The sequence below is a fragment of the Miscanthus floridulus genome, chromosome 19 (genome assembly GCF_019320115.1).
Source record: "Miscanthus floridulus cultivar M001 chromosome 19, ASM1932011v1, whole genome shotgun sequence".
Classification (NCBI taxonomy): Eukaryota; Viridiplantae; Streptophyta; class Magnoliopsida; order Poales; family Poaceae; genus Miscanthus; species Miscanthus floridulus.
In genome coordinates, this window is record NC_089598.1 from 85,082,588 (window position 1) to 85,101,601 (window position 19,014).

General features: G+C 43.5%; 1 protein-coding gene across 1 annotated transcript; it reads right to left on the bottom strand.

The window, feature by feature from the left end:
- Positions 1-17,686: 17,686 nt before the first annotated feature.
- LOC136526293 (transcription factor TGAL8-like) lies at positions 17,687-18,614 on the bottom strand. The gene is made up of 2 exons (XM_066519010.1): positions 18,309-18,614; positions 17,687-18,174 (listed from the first exon to the last, which is right to left on the bottom strand). Exons 1-2 carry the CDS (start codon positions 18,612-18,614, stop codon positions 18,004-18,006), a joined length of 477 nt encoding a protein of 158 aa, XP_066375107.1. The 3' UTR covers positions 17,687-18,003.
- Positions 18,615-19,014: the final 400 nt, after the last annotated feature.

Here is a 19,014-nt window from a genome sequence, read left to right on the forward strand (position 1 = left end):
GTCTTTGTCTTTCTTCTTGGTAGAGGATGAGTCATCTTGTGGTATGATGTGCATGTACATCTCATGAGCATTGATCTTTCCCAAGATTTGAGTCGGTGTAGCGGTGGAAAGATCTCCTTGATGAAGCATGGTCACAATATGCCCATATTTATCAATGGGGAGGACACTCAAGATCTTCCTTACAACATCAGATGGTTGCATTTGTATAAGTCCGAGCCCATTGACTTCCTCTACAAGAACATTCAAGCGTGAGTACATTTTATTAGCACTCTCTTTAGGAAGTATCTCAAAAGAATTAAGCTTTTTCATTACGAGATGATAGCATTCCTCATGCTCGCTCTTAGTTCCCTCATGGAGCGCACAAATGTCCGACCATAGTGCATAGGCATCCTTGTGGTTCCTCACCTGGTTAAACACATCTTTGCAAAGGCCTCTATAAGATGGTGTTTCGAGCCTTTGCATTCTATTTCTCATAGTTTACTTCATTGCCTTGAAGGTGCATGGGATCCAGAGGTTTTGGGAATCCTTATGAGGCGGCTCTAAGTATTCCAACATCTAGAGCTTCTAAATACGCCTCCATGTAGATTTTCTGATAAGGAAAATTATCCCCCTCAAAGATAGGAGGAGGTCCATCCCCGTGAGACATCTTTCTCTAGGCGGTTAAGCCTAAATACGTGAGCACGAAGCTCTGATACCAATTGAAAGGATCAATATGCCCAAGAGGGGGGTGAATTGGGCTAATTCTAAAATTCTTTGCAATAATTAAACCCTATGGTTAGCCCACTTCACCCCTTGTGCCTAGAAAGTGTTTCTATTGTTCTAACGCACAAAAGTTTAGCAACCTATGTTTCAATCCTACCCTAGCATGTCAATTCTATGAATGTAAAGACAAGAATTGAATTGCTCAAAGTAAATGCTTAAAGTAAAGAGAGAAGGAGGAATACGGTGATGTTTTGCCGAGGTATCAGAGAGTCACCACTCCCCACTAGTCCTCATTAGAGCACTCGCGCAAGGGTGTAGCTCCCCCTTGATCTGCACAAGGATCAAGTGCTCTCTATGGGTTGATTCTTCGACACTCCATCGCGGTGAATCACCCACAACCGCTCACAACTTGAGTTGGGTCATCCACAAGCTCCGCCGGATGATCACCAAGCTCCCAATCACCACCAAGCCGTCTAGGTGATGGCGATCACCAAGAGTAACAAGCACAAACTCTCACTTGACCACGACAAGCCTAATGAGAAGGGTGGATGCACACTTTGCTACTCTTGCTTTCACTAATGAGGCCTCTCTCTTGGATTCTCAAATCTCAATCACCTCACTAGGACCTTGCTCTTCTTGGCACTCTCAAGGGTGTTTCTCAGCCATTGGAATGAGCAAAAGTGATCCCGTGAGTGAATAGAGGAAGTATTTATAACCCCTCATTCAAAATGAACTGTTATGTGCCTCTACGTGGTGACCGAACGCTCCGATCTAGGTGACCGGATGCTCCAGTCAGTTCACCCGCCTCTGTATAGTTTAAGTTGTGACCGAACACTGGCTAGCGTCCAGTCAGCACTGACTAGATGTGTCCGGTCATGAAAACTGCCCTCTGGAACCTTACTTATGTTGACCGGACTCTAGCACCCAGCGTCCGGTCACTTTGCTGCTTAGCGTCTGGTCAGCACTGACTAAACACGTCTGATCAGGATTCTCCCTCTCTGGAACCTTACTGGAGTTGACCAAACTCTGGTACCCAGCATCCGGTCGCATCCAAACAACTTCACCTTGATCAAATGAACTGATCAGACTCTGCGCCAGCGTCTGGTCACACTGGAACCAGCATCCGGTCAGCATTTGACCCTCCATTCACATCCAACTCGCAATCATATGTGAATGAAGTTTGCTCTAATTGATCTAAGGGCTTTTTAGGAGCTACCTAGTGCTAGATTTGACAAGTGTGCACCACACCTAACCCACTAGACTCACCTAGGTCAAGCTACCCTTCCATACCCCCTTAATAGTACGGCCAAAGGAAAAACAAAGTCCTAAACTACTCTAAGTGTCTCTTCAACTCCAAATGACACTTAGAACTAGTCCATTCTTAACCTTGTCATCCATCCTTTGAAAACCGAAACAATTTCCATCGTAGGGGCATGACAACCATGATTGCCCAATCAATTGCCATTACCATGACCTAACTTAATTGCATCTGCAAAACACACGTTAGTCACAGTAATCTCGTATTGTCATTAATCACCGAAACCCAACTAGGGGCCTAGATGCTTTCAAAGTCCTATGCACCTGTATCGAGTGGTGGGCTGCCAGGTGTGAGAGACTTGGATACTTAGGACTCGAAACATTGGCCTTTTGTAGATTTGCCATTGCATCAACATTCATAGACATAGATTGACCATTTGTCATCCACCTGAGTGGCAACATAATCAAGGAGTCAATCTTCTGAGTCCCAAATATCCAATCTTCCCGCCAGGTGCAAGCCAGTGCTTCCCTTATAGTCCTTCTGGTCCTTCTAGTAGCTCCTTTGCAAATAGTTCAAATGGTGTGGTGTTGAATGCAAGCAAACCATTCTCTACTGTTATTTCTGGGAGTTCATTTGCAAATATCTCAAATGACAATCAACCATTGACCTCGAACATGTCCTTTTTTTGTCTCATTCCTGCAACTCCTATGTGAGCATATTGTGTGGCAAGATTTTGGGGTCAAGCAGAGGTATTCCTTTCAAAGACATATCAGATGGTGAGATGTTAGGTCCTTCTGCTCAATTACCATTACAGTCTCCTAACTTGGTGAACTAGCCTTCGGTTCAGCGTTAGTCATGTTCTGCTGGCCAATTTAACAAGGTTGCCAGCGAAGTTCACGAAATTGCAGGACCTAGCAACTCTTGGAAAGTTGTTGCACAACCGTTAAGTTTTCTGATCTTGGTAATAATGTTGGAACATATAAAGATCCTTTGTAGGGTAACATTTTCAAGATCAACCAGTTGTCAAGATTTGCAGGCTCCTCTGGACAGATTCCAACTTTTAGAAATGAGTATCAGAAGAAAATTGAAGGAATCATGGGGAACACCGTACTAATGGTAGGTTTTAGAGAGCAGGTGGTAGCATTCAGTTTTGGAAACAACACACACTCTAGAGAAACATCAATTAGCTATTCTACCATGCCGACCCAGGTGCTGAATGGCGGTGGAACTAGGGCTTTCATTTTGGCTGCTAAGATTTCAAGTTTTAGGATGTAGTTAGTATATTTTAAACTAATAAGATGGTATTTAGCCCACCACACCACAACCCCATGGGCCATGAGAAATAAAACCAGATTCTAGGTATTAAAATTTACATTTAAAGAGAGAAAAGGGGGGTGTGATGCATTGTTTGTCGCCTTTCATTGTAATCAATAAAAACATAATGGGAAAATTTTGCTACAAGCATTAAAAGTGATGTCGTATTATCGTTAGCCATCGTAAAATCTAATTGGATGCTAGACACTATGGTTCGTGATAGATTTGCTAGAAGAAACCACATTTTCCTGGCCCTTTCTTCATCCTCCCTCCCTTTCTTCGTCCTCCCTCCCCTTCTTCTCCATGGTCTTTTCTCTCATCGTCTTCTCTATGATACACCTAACTAGTAGGAGAGAGGAGGATGCACAGGGATGGGGTGAGGGCATGGCCTAAAGAGAGAAAAGGGGGGTGTGATGCATTGTTTGTCTCCTTTCATTGTAATCAATAAAAACATAATGGGAAAATTTGCTACAAGCACTAAAAGTGATGTCGTATTACCGTTAGCCACCGGGAAATCTAATTGGATGCTAGACACTATGGTTTATGACAGATTTGCTAGAAGAAACCACATTTTCCAGGCCCTTTCTTTGTCCTCCCTCACCGGAGATTCACCCGTACACTAGGCTTGCACATGCATTGAGAACCTTGAGCTCCCCATTGATGTATTGCATGGTAGAGCCTCCAACCCTAGGCTACCCTCCTGTAGTAGAAACAATAGATCAGTGTCATCATGCCACATGAGTGAATGGAAGGGCCAAGGGTATGGCGCGGACCTGACAACCATGGATGTCAATGGTGAAATGGTGGAGGTGGTGGAGCACGCGTCCCTCAAAGAAGTTTCCCCACAGTGTGTTGGCACCGAGTAGCGCAACATGAAGCGTGTGCATGATGGAGAAAGTAAACTTTGCCCTCAAGGGAACATGCCCTGCTATTGTGCACCCTCAGATGTACATTGAGGGGTCATCAGATGAAGGCATGTTAGCCTCAGTGGCATCGTCGACAGTCCTTGCGAGTGAGTGAAGATTCTTAAAGACATAGCATAGGGACCCTCGTGACCCATGTTGCAAATGGAAGATTTGATTTGATTTGATTTGATTGGGAAGGCAGATAGGAGTAGGTAGGGCAAAGGTGGAGAGAAGCTCGACCCAACTGTTGAGGTCTCTGCTAGTGGGCAAAGGTGGCCGGAGGCGATGCACAAGCACCAGGTGACCAATGATAGTATGCGAGCACCGACGACATGTTGGGCTCATGAATGAAGGAAGCCGTTAAAGGGGCATCAAATATCATTTTGAAATTTTCTCTCTTCTTCTAAGCCTTAAATGAATATTTTAATGGATGCAGTGTTTTTTAGCAAATTTGTCATAAATCAGATTGTCCACGACATCACTTTCTCAGTGCCCTTAGCAAATTTTGCCTAACATAATCAGCTAAGGAAGACTAATAAGTTGGCAAATAAGTACCCCGGTGATCCTTCCTACAGATAAAAAGCTAGCATTATCCACTAGTACAGAAACAAGCTTTACTCCTGGTTGGGAAACCCCTTCAGTCCCAGGTTTCCCAATCGGGAGCATGAATCTAGGACTAAAGGGCCCCTCCTTTAGTCCCGGTTTTTCGCCCGGGACTAAAGGTACCTTTAGTCCCGGTTGGTAATACTAATCGGGGCTAAAGAGGCCTCCCGGCCTAGCCACGTGGGCCGGCCCTTTAGTCCCGGTTGGTATTACCAACCGGGACTAAAGGTTTTCTTTTTTTTCTTTTTTTTTGTTTCTATTTTCAATTGATGATTCGTTTTGGTTTTGAATAGGTTTTCGAATACGCATTCTACGCTGCTAATAATATACGTATTCTACACGCTTATAATGTTCGAACATTTTGTACAAACTAAAGTATGAAACTAACGTATATATTACATGCATATACATATATTGTACGTTATTTTATGTACATATAATATGTATATATATATTACAAATAAAGCTTGCATTGTATATTCTATCATATCCTTGGGATAACAAATTCACTCCATCTGGTTTGGCTTCCATGTTTCGTTCATGTCATTGTAGAACTCGCCGGCGGGGTTTAAGACCTGGTCATTAAGAAATCCTGCTATGGTCTCTTGAATTGCTTTCAGTTGGTCACGTCGTATGACTTTTTCCTTCAACCATAGAGTCTTCAATAAAAGTTAAAGGAAAAGTATTAATATATATATATGTGTGTGTGTTGGTCACGTGATTACTTATATATATGAGCAATAAAAGAAATTGTGAATATATGAATATATTTATATAACGTACTTTGAGGATCTCTTCAGGAGTTCTTTTTGAGTACGCCATGATGAACTCGCAAACATAGTATCCGCAGTAGTTGGTCCCCTGTTCTTGCCTCAGAACCCACTTTTACGAGAAAAAAGATCCGGTGAATTGAAAGCATGCATGGTGTTAATTGAATTATATATATATATATAATGTAGCTAGTACTTACTTTGTGTGCGATTACATCCAGTGGCGCTTTGCAATGTTTCATGTGGTGTTCCTCAATGAAACTTTTCCAAACACTAGCGCCCAATAAAATAAAAAATTAATTTGGCCTTTAATAATTGTTGCAGTTAAGAGATCGGGGTATATATAGTTGCTAGAGAGACCAAATTACCCTTGGATAATATCTATCATGTCTTGGTACTCTGTTTGCTCTTTTCTTAACGAGTCTAAGATGCTCAACCGACTATTGGCCATATCGATGACCATCAATATCCAGTGATTGCTTGCATATGTTTTTATACACAAATATGATCGACATTAACTAGAGTCAACATATATATATGGGAGATAGCTTAGCTAGTAAGCAAATAATTGAACAAATGTCCATATGATCGACATTAATTATTTAACACTCACTTGAAGTTGTAGGGGAAGAGTATGTCCTTGTTTTGTTGGTTCACTAAGAACCTCATGAGATTTTTCTCGAGTTCAGCTTTCCATTGAGGCGGGGGATTAGGGTGTTTGAATACGACATTTGGATCAACGAAACCAACATCATTATCCTTTCTCTTTCTGAGTTCTGTCATCTCATATCTGCATATATAAAAATATAGTGTGAGGATATATAATTTATATATATACATGTAGCTTTATATATATACACTTTAATAGTAGAAAATAATCACACTTACAGACAATAGCAGCTAATGAGACTTTTGTCGAGAGAGTCCAGGTGGCATAGTTGGTGTAATTCTAAAAACTCGACATATATAACGTCATCGCCACGGAAGTAATGTTGGTTTCTAACTCTGACAGAAACAAAGGTCTCTCCCCGTTCACACGCCGCCATGTACCACTTGTTTAGCAGGTACATTTGCGTACCCAGTTCACCTAAGGCCTCAGGGTTGTATAGACTCTTTCCATGTTCAAATTTCTTCCAAGGATCCACTTTCGGAGCAGATGGTCCTTCAGCGAGCACTTGGGCAAGGTCCAAACCAGTATCCTCGTAAAACCGAACTAGGTCCTCAAAATCGACGTCCAGTAAGTCTAAGTTTGAACCATATTCATTACGAATGACAAGAGGGGGGACTGATTGTTGCGATTGTTGTCCGAGTTGTGCAACACCTTTCCCTGCTCTAGTCTTTTTCTGCGCCGCCTCAAATGACTTGGTGAGAGAGCGGTCGTAGTCCGATTTTGGCAGGGTCTTTTGAGATTCCCGCTTTTTCTGGTCCACCTTCTTTCTTAGAAGATCTGGAGGTAGGTAGAAGTACGGTTTCTCTGGGTTCTCCCTCGCTTCTCGTTGCTTTCTTACTTTTTCGAAGAAACTGTTCACATCTTTTTGTACTACAGCATTTAATTCCTTTTCACTTTTCTCGTAAGACAGTTTTTGGGGAATAACTGGATTAGAGGAGGCTTTCTTCTTTGCCGGCTGGTGGGCCAACGCTTCGTTTGCGGGGCGGACCTCTTAGGAGCTGGCTGCTTCTTGGTCATCAAGGGAGGCGGGGCAGCCGTTGGAGACCTCCTTGGAGGCGTTGGAGACCTCCTTGGAGGTGGCGGCGGTGGCGGCGTTGCATAATCATTGCCCGGAGCACTATGATGATCTGGAGATTGAATAATTGGACTTAGGTTGGCGGAGGCCCTGCTGTGTGAGTACAAAAAAGAATAATTAGGTATAAGAAATTGTTATTATTAATCATGCATGTCAATAGAAAATTAGTGAAAAAATTGTTTCGTTCACTTTTGTCCGCACCTATTGTCTGGCAGTTGAGGAAGCGGCGGTGGACTAGAGACCCCGGGAATAATGATGTAGCGCTTGCGCCATAGTATGAATGTCTTCTCTGCTTCTCCTAGAGTCTTCTCCCCATCACCTCCTGGAATGTCAAGAGCCAGATCACTAAAACCTTTGTTAACTCTATCCACTGAGACGCTAACATATCCAGGTGGTATTATTGCCCCATGGATTCTTGGTGTCTTGGTAGGATCTGGAGGAGAAAAAACACCGAGAGCCACCATGATTGTGGCATTCCCTTTTGGAATATGTAGCTCACATGATGTAAACGGTGCAGTGATGTCATCCACGGGGAAACGTAGCATTGCGTCATCTTGATTTGGCAACTCCGTGGAAGCGCAGCTGCTTTTCAACTGATCAGGGGGGCTAATATTAATGTTGATTCCTAGATCTGATGCCTGCCTTTGGGCACTCATTGCTATTTGCACTTGCTTTATGATTTCATCCTGCATTCTAGCTTGCATGTCTTTTTCGCGCTCCTGTGCTTGAAGCAACGCCTCCCGTGACTCACGAACATATTCCTCCAACCTGCTGATCCGCGCTGCTTCCTCATCCTTCCTTCTCTGCCGGCTTCTGTAGGTATCTCTGTCGTTAGGGAAACCATGCTCCCAAGAAATGTTCCGATCCTAAACCTCTCGTTCGGCCACTGTGTTCAGCAGTCCCGATGGCATACGTCAGTTCATCCTTCTCTCTATTGGGCCTGAACGCACCAATAGCTTTAGCTTGTAGAGCATAAGAAAATCTTTGTGTTGCTCTTTCGAGTTTTGGGCCATGAACCAGCTTCCGGTCTCTAGGTCCAGTCTTCCCCCATGAGCGAAAAACCAATTCTTCGCGCGTTTGGGCCAATTGAGTGATTCTGGTGTGATACCCTTGGCAAGAATGTCCGCTTCCATTTTTTCCCACTTGGGAATGGCAGTCGCGTAGCCACCTGATCCCATGCCATGGTGGTATACCTTCTGTCGGGCATTCTCTTGGTTCCTTCTCACCCGTTCCTCACCCTCTTCGATGTCTTGTACTGTACAAAATCATTCTAGTAGGGCCTCAACTTCGCGAGCGGGCCCCTAGTATTGAAATTGGGCGTTAGGTTCTTCTTGACGTATTTCGTGTATAGGGATTTCTTCCAAGTCTGGAATTGTGTGGCCATCTTCTTCATAGCCCACTTTCGAACTAGCTCCTTCAATTCATCATCGTTGATATCATCATAATCATCCGCTTGCAACGTGAAATGTTGAAGGATATCATCCCAAATTAAATTCTTATCAAGATCAGAGACAAAACTAACATGAGGCTCGTTGATCTTTTGCTTCCATTCACGGGCACTGATCGGAAGTCTGTCCCTTACAAGGTACCCACAGTGTTGCACGAATTTCCTTGCATGTGGACCAAGTGGTTCGCCTGTCTCGATATTGAATTCCGATATTATGTAGCGCCCCTCCAATGGCTTTTTCGGGCCTCGAATATTTTTGCTTTTCGCCGTTGTGGTCGTCGATCCAGAGGGCTACGTATAAAAAAAGAATAAATAAATATCATGTGTACACATAATAGATGATAGATATTCAAATATATATATATAATATTCAAATATATATATAAATATATATACCTCGCTAGTATTTTCTTGCACAATATTTTCTTGATTATTTTCAAGAGCCAGGTATTGACTCCCGTCATCTACATCCTGCTGGTCACCATCGGCAAATTGAGTGCCGGTGTTGATAATATCCATCATTTCTTCATCCATGTTGTCTCTCGGGGCAGCCATCTAGCTTTTACACCACTAGATATATCTATAAAAAATAAAAACCATATATCTATAAAATGGATCGAGTCATGTGCTTAAAATTAATTAAATAACTACACTCGAAATTCAAGTCTCCAAAGCATAACTTTGATTTCTTATTTTCTAGAAATATTTATTGGCAAGTGATATATATAACAATATAAATTTAAAACTCTCTAATATGTATAATAAATATATATATGTAACAATATAAATTTATAACTCTCTAATATGTATGTATAACATCACTGAAGTCAGTCTTTTTCCATATATCAACATTCATATATATACAATATATCACTAAAGTCAAAATATCAAAATTTATATCACCAAAGTTAGTATCTTTCCACATATCACTGAAATCAGTCTTTTTTCTTATATCAAAATTCATATATATACAATATATCACTAAAGTCAATATATCAAAAATTATATATCATGTAGCTAATGAAATCATATAACACTAATAATAAAGTAATTCTATTCAATTATCAAGACATTCAAATATATATCTTCAATATTATTTTGTACAACTATATAGTTTAATTAATTATGTATCTTGTATTACTGTATATATGTACAAAAATTCATAGCATCTATTTTTTCTACATTTTTTCTCTGCAACCGCACGCGCACGGTCGAGGCGAGGGGCCACGGCGTGACGAGGCGAGGCCGGCGGCGGCGCGGTGATGATGACGAACAACGTTGGGACAGCGGTGAAGAGAAGAGGCACGGCGGCGCGGCTATATCTGGCAGGTGAGGGGCCGTGGCTGGATCCGGTAGGCATGACGGCACGGAGCGGCTGCACATGCATGGTGGCAAGAGGCGCGCTAGTCGGTGGGCAAAGAAACAGATCGAGGAAGAAGAATGGCACCCCTGAGGGAGTGGCCACGGGCGACGGTGACGAGGGCAGCGATGGCGGTAGTGGCGATGGGCGACAAAGACGAAGAGTGAGGAGGAAGAAGAAACGACCGCCTTATATAGAGGAGGGACCTTTAGTTTCGGCTCCTGTAAACGACCGGGACTAAAAGACCTTTAGTCCCGGCTCGTAATACTAGCCGGGACTAAAGGTTATCTTTAGTCCCGGCTCATATTATGAGCCGGGACTAAAGGTGTATTTTGGTAGGCCACAAAAAATGCAGCCCACCTTTAGTCCCGGGTGGTAGATCTACCCAGGACTAAAGTTGGGCTACAGTTTCACTTCCCGCCCGTTTCAAGCTCCATTTGTTTTTTTTATATATTTATTTCTATAAAATGTTAAAGTCTTGTTAATTCCACAGTAAATTAAATACAAGGCATAAAATTGTTTTAAAAGAATATGGATTTACTTTTGCTTTATTACACACAGAAAATTGTGTGACCTAAAGTTTTTTGTTTTTTCTTATAAATATTGAAACATAATGTCATTAATAATTACTATTTCGTTAATGCAAAAATGTAGTGTTTAATTTAAATCATTAAAACTTTTGTTTTCGATTGGAAATTTGTTTTCACATCATTTTAACATAAATCTTTTCATTTTTTCATCACTCATTGTCCAAAAGCGACATGGAAATCCCACCATCAAACACAAATTTAATCTGAACATAGAAAAAAAAGGAAACACCTAATAAACATCTCTGAATTCATAATTATTACATAATACCTCTAATACACACTATTAAACATCACTATATATATCAAGCGGGCACAGTAGTGAACTTCTTCTTAACGTATATCCCTTGGTTATGATCGCGCCGTAACCATGGAGTGTCCTCATCATTTAGCTGGATGCTTGGGTCTTTGTTCACTGTGAAGGGTGGAATTCGGTTCATCCTTTTCATAATCTTCTGATATGTCTGACTTGTCTTCAATTCCGACGATGTTTCTTTTCCCTAAAGAACTATGTGGCGCTTTGGCTCATTGATTGGGTCATTGTTGTTTTTTCCTCTCTTTGGTTTTGTAGACATGTCCTTGACATAGAACACCTGATTCACATCCTTGGCAAGGACGAACGGTTTCGTCTTTGTACCCAATATTGTTGAGGTCCACGGTTGTCATTTCATACTGGTTGCCGACTGCTACCCCACCTCTAGTCACCTTTACCCATTGGCACTTGAACAAATGTACCTTAAAAGTAGGTGCATAGTTTAGTTCCCATATCTCCTCTATGTGGCCATAATACTGTTTGCTTATTTCCATTAGGGTCGGTGGCATCTATGCGGACACCACTGTTTTGGTTGGTGCTCCTTTTATCTTAGGCTACTGTGTAAAATGTATTCCCATTTATCTCGTACCTTTGTATGTGAGGATATGCCACGATGGTTGCCTAGCCAACAAATATAGTTGCTCATCAATACTCTCATCACCCTAACATTCTTTTCGCAACTAGTCACTGAAAGTTTCCATGTGCTGACGCATAATCCAAGCTTTAGACTTCCCTTGGAAACACGGATCAGAGCAACTCTTTATGTGTCTTGATATACGGATCCACTAAGGAGGAGTTTTGCAGAACTGTGTAGTGTGCTTTATTAAAATAATTTGCCTGCGTACCAATATATGGTTTCTTCCCTAGTGTCCCCTTTCCACTTAGTCTCCCCTCATGTCGCGATTCAGAAACACCAATCGGGTCAAGGTCGGGAATAAATTCAACACAAAACTCAATGACCTCCTCTGTTCCATAGCCCTTGGCGATGCTTCCTTCTGGCCAAGCATGGTTGTGAACATATTTCTTTAGGACTCCCATGAACCTTTCAAAGGGGAACATGTTGTGTAGGAACACAGGACCGAGAATGCTAATCTCCTTGACCAGGTGAACTAGGAGGTGTTATGATATTAAAGAAGGAAGGAGGGAACACCAACTCAAAGCTGACTAGACATTGAACCACATCATTATGTAGTTTAACTAGATCCATTGGATCGATTGCCTTCTGAGAAATTGCATTGAGAAATTCACATAGCTTCACGGTGGCTAGACGTACATTTGGAGGTAGAATTCCTCTTAATACAACAGGAAGCAATTGCGTCATGAGCACGTGGCAGTCATGGGACTTTAAGTTTAGGAATTTCTTCTCTAGCACATTTATTATACCCTTTATATTCGAGGAGAATCCAGATGGTACCTTGATGCTTGCTAGGCATTCAAACATGCTTTCCTTCTCTTCTTTGCTAAGAGTGTAGCTGGTAGGACTTAAGTAAGTGGCGTCCATCATCTATCTTCTCTAGATGTAGGTTGTCTCATTCTTTCAAACACCGTAGGTCCTGTCGTGCTTCAAGTGTGTCCTTAGGCTTCCCATACACACCCATGAACCTAGCAGGTTCACACAAAGATTCTTCATCAGGTGCATCACGTCGATCGCGCTATGGACCTCTAGGACTTGCCAATCGGGTAGCTCCCAAAATATGGACTTCTTCTTCTTCCACATGGGTGCGTGACCGTCGGCGTCATTCGGAATAGGTTCGCTGCCATGTGCCTTTCCAAATACTACTTTCACATCATTGACCATATTGAGTACATCCTCACCAGTTCGGTTGCCCGGCTTAGTCTGGTGGTGAAAGGTCCTAATGGCTAGAGGGGAGGTGAATAGCCTAATAAAAATTTCTACAACAACACTTAATGAAAGGTTAGACAATTATGAGGCGAAGCAAGTGTTGCGCTACCTACTCAAAATGCAAGCCACCTATCACAATTTTAGTTTAGATAGTGTCGATTCACACAAGAGGTATGACACTACCCTATGTTAGTGTGCTCTCAAAGGCTAACTAAAGAGCCACACCAACCAAGTAAGCAAACTCTCACAACTAGTTACACTAAAGAGCTTGTCAACTAGTTTGCGATAATGTAAAGAGAGTGATCAAGATAGTTATACCGCTGTGTAGAGGAGTGAACCAATCAATCACAAGGATGAATAACAATGAAGACCAATCACCTCGGAATGAAAGGATGAACACAATGATTTTTACTGAGGTTCACTTGCTTGCCGGCAAGCTACTCCTTGTTGTGGCGATTCACTCACTTGGAGGTTCACGCGCTAATTGGCTTCACACGCCAAACCCTCAATAGGGTGCCGCACAACCAACACAAGATGAGGATCACATAAGCCACGAGCAATTCACTAGAGTACCTTTTGGTGCTCCACCGGGGAAAGGTCAAGAACCCCTCACAATCACCATGATCGGAGCCGGAGACAATCACCACCCTCCGCTCAACGATCCTCGCTGCTCCAAGCCATCTAGGTGGCAGCAACCACCAAGAGTAACAAGCGAAATCCGCAGCGAAACATGAACACCAAGTGCCTCTAGATGCAAACACTCAAGCAATGCACTTGGATCACTCCCAATCTCACTATGATGATGAATCAATGATGGAGATGAGTGGGAGGACTTTGGCTAGGCTCACAAGGTTGCTATGTCAATAAAAATGGCCAAAGATGTGAGCCATAGCCAGCCATGGGGCTTAAATAGAAGCCCCTACAAAATAGAGCCGTTGTACCCCTTCACTGGGCACACTGCGCTCTGACCGGACGCTCCGGTCCATTTGACCGGAACCTGGACTCAGCGTCCGGTCCACTGATGGACGCCACGTGTCACCAGCTTCAAACGATGTTCATCAGATTTCAACGGCTATGAAGCTGACCGGACGCTCTGGCAAAAACTGACCGGACGCTGAAGCCTCAGCGTTCGATCGAGTACAGTAAGGGTTGAAAACCGGTTTTCCTCGACCGAACACAATCTAACGTCCGATGGTAAACCCTAGCGACTGTACCGCCGAGTCAGCACGACCGGACGCAGGCAGTCAGCGTCCGGTGCTTTCAGACCCAGCGTCCGGTCAGTTGACCGATGCCAGCATCTTCACGACCAACTCCTTTTCACTTCTAACTTCTCCACCCTTGCTCCAATGTGCCAACCAACAAGTGTATCACCTTGTGCACATGTGTTAGCATATTTTCACAAATATTTTCAAGGGTGTTAGCACTCCACTAGATCCTAAATGCATATGCAATGAGTTAGAGCATCTAGTGGCACTTTGATAACCACATTCCGATACGAGGTTCACTCCTCTTAATAGTACGGCTATCAAACCTAAATATGATCACACTCGCTAAGTGTCTTAATCACCAAAACAAAATAGCTCCTACAAGTTATACCTTTGCCTTGAACTTTTTGTTTTTCTCTTTCTTCTTTCTAAGTTTAAGCCCTTAATCATCGCCATGCCATCACCATTGTCATGTTATGATCTTCATTAGCTTCTCTACTTGAAGTGTGCTACCTATCTCATGATCACTTGATAAACTAGGTTAGCACTTAGGGTTTCATTAATTCACCAAAACCAAACTAGAGCTTTCAGGTGGTCTGCCTTACCTTTAAAAGGCTTGCCTTTCTTTCTTAGGGGGTAATTCGCAGGAAGAAATCGACGATGGCCAAGGTACACGACCTTTCGACATTTTTTCAAGAATATACCTTTAATGTCATTGAAACAATGCGTGCATCCATTATATCCCTTCTTTGATTGTCCTAAAAGATTACTTAGAGCAGGTCAATCATTGATTGTTATGAACAACAATGCTCGTAGGTCAAAGTGCTCATGTTTGTGCTCATCCCACACACGTACACCTGGTCTGTTCCACAAAAGTAGAAGTTCTTCAACTAGTGGCCTTAGGTACACATCGATGTCGTTGCCAGATTGCCTTGGGCCTTGGATGAGCACTGGCATCATAACAAACTTACGCTTCATGCATAACCAAGGAGGAAGGTTGTAGATACATAGAGTAACAGGCCAAGTGCTATGACTACTGCTCTACTCCCCGAAAGGATTCATACCATCCGTACTTAAAGCAAACCTTAAGTTTCTTGCGTCATTTGTAAACTCCAGGAATTCTCTATCAATTGCTCTCCACTGAGACCCATCAGCAGGGTGTCTCAACATATTGTCTACCTTACGGTCTTCTTTGTGCTATCGCAACAACTTTGCATGGTCTTTGTTTCTGAACAGACGTTTCAAGTGTGGTATTATAGGAGCATACCACATAATCTTGGCAGGGATTTTCTTTGTGGCACGTTTGCCCTCAACATCACCAGGGTCATCTCTCCTGATCTTATACCGCGATGCATGACATACCGAGCATGCATCTAACTTCTCGTACTCCTCGCCATAGTAGAGGATGCAGTCATTAGGACATGCATGTATCTTTTGGATTTCTAATCCCAAAGGGCAGACTACCTGTTTTGCTTCGTACGTAGTGGCGGGCAATTCGTTATCCTTCAGAAGCATCTTCTTTTGGATTTTCAGTAACTCCCCAAATCCCTTGTCAGATACACCATTATTTGCCTTCCATTGCAGCAATTCTAGTGCGGTACCCAACTTTTTCTGCCCCGCATCATAAGTTGGGTACAGCAATTTCTTGTGATCCTCTAGCATGCGCTCGAACTTGATCTTCTCCTTTTCACTTTCGCATTCTCTTTGTGCGTCACGAATGGCCTGACCAAGATCATCAGCGGGCTCATCTTCTGCCCCTACCTCTTCTTCAGCTTCCCCCAATGCAGTATCATTGAAGGCACCATATTCAGTAATAATATTATCATCGTCCCATTGTTCTTCTTCACCTTCTTCTATTACAACCCCGGTTTCTCCGTGCTTCGTCCAACAAATATAGTTTGGCATAAAACCCGACTTCAACAAGTGTGAATGAAGACTCCTTGAGCTAGCATATTCCTTCAAATTCTTACATATGGCACATGGGCAGCACATGAAACCATTGCGTTTGTTTACCTCGGCCACACGTAAGAAAGAATGCACGCCCTCAATGAACTCTTGGGAGCGGCGATCAGCATTGTACATCCAATGCCGGTTCATCTGCATTACATGATATACATACCATATTAAAACCTAGAACATAATTAGTTAATTATACGACATGCATGCCACCACACAAGGTATTAATTTATGAAAGTCTCGCTACAATGTAGACAATCCTAACTACCACTAAAAAAACTAAAGCTAAAATGCACTTCAGCAGCATAAGGATTTCGCGACCAATCCCAACTAAAACAGACAGATCATGCATTTGTTCAACATCTATGGGCTATTTCCACAGGATCACTGCCTCATCAGCCGCCGTAGCCGCCTGTGCAAGAGAGTTTTGCACGTGTTCAACATACTCTTCCTCCTAGTACCAGCCTGAACATCCAGTGCCATCCACTGAAATTAAAACAAAAAAATTAGAACTTTAATCATAATTATCATAAAAATAAGTATAAATTAACCATAATCATCAAATGCGATAAAATAACTCACATTGCGATCCGGACACTTATAGAAGATACGGCCCTTGTTGGGACACTCCTTTCTCACTCGGTACTCCATCACAATTTTCTCCTCACACTTGCCGCATGCAATGAGAGGGAGGTCCGGCCTCAGTCGCTTTGGAACCCGATGAGAGGCCGAGGACCCGAAAGCAGTTGTCATCTACTCTCTATACTTATTTTTAATATAATATAAATTTCTCATTTTATTAACAAATAAAATTAAAAAACTCTAAAATTCTCTATATCTCTAAACCATGAAGTGTGCTATGCATGCTAGAAATGAAAGCTGAATACTAGTTTTGAATAACTACTTTAACCTTCCTTCATCCAAATATGCAAACTTTAAAGTGATTTTGAGCTTAAATAGCTTACAAATAAAAAAATCCACCATAAAAAACCATATATATCTAGTCCACAAAATGAGATATACTACTGATGAAATATGAGAGTATAAAGTTGGTAACCTTTAGAACCGAAGAATCGATGGAGGAATCGAAGAAATCTTGTGATTACCGGCGATGAGGAAGAAGAGAGACCGGCGATGAAGTAAGAACACTGAGCTCGAAGTGGCTCGGGCTCGGGGAGGAAGAAGGGGTATATAGGAGGGGATCTTTAGTCCCGATTGGAGACAGAAACCGGAACTAAAGGTCCATTTCTAGTCTGGGACGGAGCCTCCAGCCGGGAGTAGACTTTTACTCCCGGTTGGAGGGACCAATTAGGAGTAAAAGTTAACATTTAGTCCCGGTTGGTAGCTCCAACCTGGACTAAAGGTCCCCTGCAGCAAAAGCCTGCCGCAGTAGCCGTTGGACAGGGACCTTTAGTCCCGGTTAGAGCTACGAACCGGGACTAAAGGTTTCTCTAGTCTCGGATGCGAAAAATACCGGGACTAAAGACAAATTTCAAAGTGGATCAAAAGTCATTTCTCTACTAGTGATCCTAAAGCTTCTTACATAGGGCACTTAAGTAATTTCCATGCTATTGGCCATATTTTGATGTTGGTGAGAATCTTTCTGGTCCGACGACATGCCATATAGGGTCATGCCATCCCATCGCCACCGAAGCTTTCTGATGTAAACAAAGTCTACAAGTATGATTGTATGAATATAACAATCGTTTTCATTCAGAAGGTTCTCCCTTCAAAGTTCAAACACATATGTATACTAGTAGTATACGGTATATATATCTAATGTACCTCACTAATAATTAATCTGCTTTGAAATTGTTGCAACTTTGAAAAGAGAACCACTGGAGCACTTCTATATGATACCTTTTTGTTTCTATATATATCATCGATACATTTGCATGTGATGTATAGTTTAACGCTTTCTACGTTACTAACGTCATAGCTAAGCTAGTAGCTAGCCGGCTGTATGTATTCCATCCATGCCGTAGCCGTAGATGCCTACCCGGCCGGGCCTCTAGCCAGCTGACCCGTCCGGCTGGTGGTCCAGAGCGTGCTGAGCGTTCGGAGGCGGCAGAAGTAGTCGGCGGCGGCGATGAAGCAGCGCGCCGCCTGCCTCGCCGTCAGGATCTGCCGGAGCGCGTGCAACGCCTGCATCCTCAGCTCGTCCGCCTGCATGCATTAATTGCACGGTACGTTTGCGATGAGCATGCAAGCAGTGCATGGCTAGCTTGGCCGAAAATTAAAATGAATCTAAGGAAGAGACAGACACAGACAGAAAATGCATGCATGCATGGTGACCATACCTGTCTGAGGATGGTCCCGAGCGAGGCCACCTTGTCCATGGCGAGGGCGACGTGCATGTGGCCCATCCCCATGTAGCCGGCGGCCACGTCGGCCGGGTGGTAGAGCTGGCCGCCGCCGTACATCATCCCCGGCGGCGGCGGCGCGTCCGATGCCACGACCTCGGAGAGCGACCGCAGCAGCGCGTCCAGCTCGGCGTCCAGCGCCTCCTCCACCCGCCGCGCCGCCTGCTCCACGTCGCGCGCCCCCCGCCGCCTGCTGCTCCGCCAGCGGCTCCACGTGCCGGACCACGACCTGCGTGCGTGCATGTTGGCGTCATCGAAAGGGTTCCAGGAGCAGGTAGCAGGAAAAAAGAAGATCGATGGATCCCAGCCCCACGAACAAAAGCTGGAATAATCCTGGCGTTCCAAATTAATCCAAGCACGCGATGGATCATCTATCGACGTCGACAGCGACAGCGAACGACGACGACGACGTTTGCCTTCTGAGACTCTGAGCCTAGCTAGCTCGCACGCACATTGATCGTCTTCGTCGTCGCCGCCACCGCCGCCGCCGCCGCCGCCGCCGCCGCGTGACGCGACGTGTCCATGGATAGATCGAGCTCGAGCCACTACGTAAAAAACGATTTTTAGCAACGTGTCGAATTTTTTGTAGGGGCGGCTGGTGATGGAGCCGCCCCTACAGTGGCGTGCTCGGGTGCCCAGACAC

Excerpts from the sequence above, each read along its gene's own strand:
- LOC136526293 (XM_066519010.1), bottom strand. The coding sequence starts at position 18,614 with ATGCACGCACGCAGGTCGTGGTCCGGCACGTGGAGCCGCTGGCGGAGC. Across the intron at positions 18,175-18,308 it reads TCGGGACCATCCTCAGACAG|GCGGACGAGCTGAGGATGCA; the intron begins GTATGGTCACCA and ends TAATGCATGCAG.